General features: G+C 30.2%; 1 protein-coding gene across 1 annotated transcript in view; it reads left to right on the forward strand.

Annotated features, from left to right (window-relative positions):
• Window positions 1-1,707: 1,707 nt before the first annotated feature.
• The window catches only part of LOC18050418 (protein STRICTOSIDINE SYNTHASE-LIKE 4), a 2,487-nt gene continuing 1,820 nt past the window's right edge, over window positions 1,708-2,374 (forward strand). Inside the window, exons 1-3 of the mRNA XM_006445689.2 lie at window positions 1,708-1,887; window positions 1,978-2,196; window positions 2,302-2,354. Of these exons, the coding sequence (XP_006445752.2) occupies window positions 1,765-1,887; window positions 1,978-2,196; window positions 2,302-2,354 (395 nt within the window). The 5' untranslated portion in view covers window positions 1,708-1,764. The remainder of the gene's footprint in view (window positions 1,888-1,977; window positions 2,197-2,301; window positions 2,355-2,374) is intronic.

Here is a 2,374-nt window from a genome sequence, read left to right on the forward strand (position 1 = left end):
AAATATATGTTCTTTTGTATTTTAATGGCATCATCATATTTAAGTAGTGAGGATGTCATCACTAGAGAATTTTATATATATAGAAAATTTCTAATGAATAAAGTACGAGAACTCTCATCAGATAAGCTATACAAATACAGAGGTTCTCAAGTTTAGATACTTAAATGCAGATTTTGTATAGATTCGTTATTTCACGATATGGTATTATAGTGTACCTATTCAATTTAAATATTAAGCAATTTGATATAATAGCTAGGGGTGTTTGCGGATCGGATTTTATGGATTGGACATCAATCCATATCCGATTCATGATTTTGCGGATTATAAATTTTGGTAGGTAAAATTATAATTTTGATAATTACGAAAAAAATAACACAATGCACTACAATATAGTGCAAAATAGCGGTGTTCGCGGATCGGATTTTGCGGATTGGACATCAATCCATATCCGATCCTCAATTTTATGAATTATAAATTTTCAATATCGATTCAATTTACGGATTAGTGAAACTTAATTCAAATCCAATCCATATGTCTGCGGATCGAATGTGGATTTGACCCAGTCCATGTCCAATCCACCATTTGGTGGATTGATTTGCAAATTAAATTTTTTTAATTTTGTCTAATCTACGAACTAATTAAGTTAAAAAATTTAATATAAAAATAATTTATTAAATTAAAAAATAATGTAAAATAATTTTACTACCATTAAATTCAAAATTGAACAAGATTTAAATAAATTAATTGTTTAAATAAGCTAGAACAATATATTCAAAATTTTAAAATATAACACACCAAAAAAAAAATTCATTTGTTTAAATCAATACATGAAAATTAACTAAAATTATAAATTTAAATGTTGAAACTTGAAAGATTGGATGTAACAAGAAGAAATTAAGAAACCTGAAGAGTTTAAAAAGAAAGTAAGAAATTAAGCTTAACTACCTCAAGTGGTGAAGTCAAACAGTGATGGCTTGTGCATGCAGTGGGGTAGAGATTTGGTGTTATATGCCAAAAATGTTTTGTTTGGCTTAGGGTTTTTGTTTTGCTTTAAAATTTTTAATGTTTAGGAAGCTATATTTGCTTATTTAATTATTTTTTATTTTATATAGTTATCGAATAAGATATGATATTGTGTTAATTTAGCTATACTTTAATTAATTAATTTATTTATTAGTAAGTAGCATTGCTACATTTATGAGTTTTATTTTTTTAATTAAATAAATACCTTTTGTTTTGCGGATTCACAGATTTTTGTGGATTTATAGAAATAAATCCATATCCAATCCATCGATTGCAGATTTTTAAATTTTCAATCTAATCCGATCCACCAATCCACGGATCAGATTTTTACGGATTGAATTTTTGCAGATCAGATGGATTGAGCGGATTGGATTGGATTATGAACACCCCTAATAATAGCAAATTTGCACGAAATTCACATTTAGGCATATGCAAATGTAAATGCTCAGGTATGGCCACTTTTTTTTTTTTTTTATGTAGACACGCTATTAAGTCACATGGTTTACTAGTATGTCTAAACTGACTTCATTAAACTGTATGTTTTAACGACATGTCCATATGAAAAAAATTAGGTCACCCGCATAAGAATATATATATATATATAATGATGATTAGGGTATGCTTTAATTTTCGAAGGGTATTGTTGTCTCTTTACTAGCATCAATTTTTTATATAAAGACACGGCAGCGAATACCTAGCTAGTTAACTAGTATACCTAACCGAAGTAGTAGTTAGCAGCTCATGGCTCCGAAAAGTTTCCTGCTAGCTTGTTTACTTGCTTTCACTGTACAAATCTTCTTCTCGCCTTCAGTATCATCTTTAGCTTCTCTTCTCTCCATCTCTAAGGAAAGCTCCTCTATGAAGGTATAAATATGTAAATATTAATTATTATATATGCGTTAATGCCGTATATATGTGTGAAATGTTGTTAATTAATTTTGATCCTGTATGTAGGGTTTGACTAAACTTGGAGAAGGATGTGTGAACCACCCGGAGGATGTCTCTGTTGTGGTTAGTAAGGGTGCGCTGTATACAGCTACTAGAGATGGTTGGGTCAAGTATTTCATCCTCCATAATGAAACCTTGGTTAATTGGAAGCATATAGACAGTCAATCTCTTCTTGGACTCACAACAACAAAGGATGGTGGCGTCATTTTATGCGACAATGAAAAAGTGGGGCAACATAAATAACTCTCAAGCTTTAACTATTGTGTGCGTGTGCTTATATTCAAAGATAATCTTTAATTATTTGTTTTCCCCTCAAATGTGATCGATCAGGGTTTGCTTAAGGTTACCGAAGAAGGCGTAGAGGCTATTGTTCCAGATGCAAGGTAATGTTGATATTTTATTC

The sequence above is a fragment of the Citrus clementina genome, unplaced genomic scaffold (genome assembly GCF_000493195.1).
Source record: "Citrus clementina cultivar Clemenules unplaced genomic scaffold, Citrus_clementina_v1.0 scaffold_2, whole genome shotgun sequence".
In the NCBI taxonomy this organism is placed as follows: domain Eukaryota; kingdom Viridiplantae; phylum Streptophyta; class Magnoliopsida; order Sapindales; family Rutaceae; genus Citrus; species Citrus x clementina.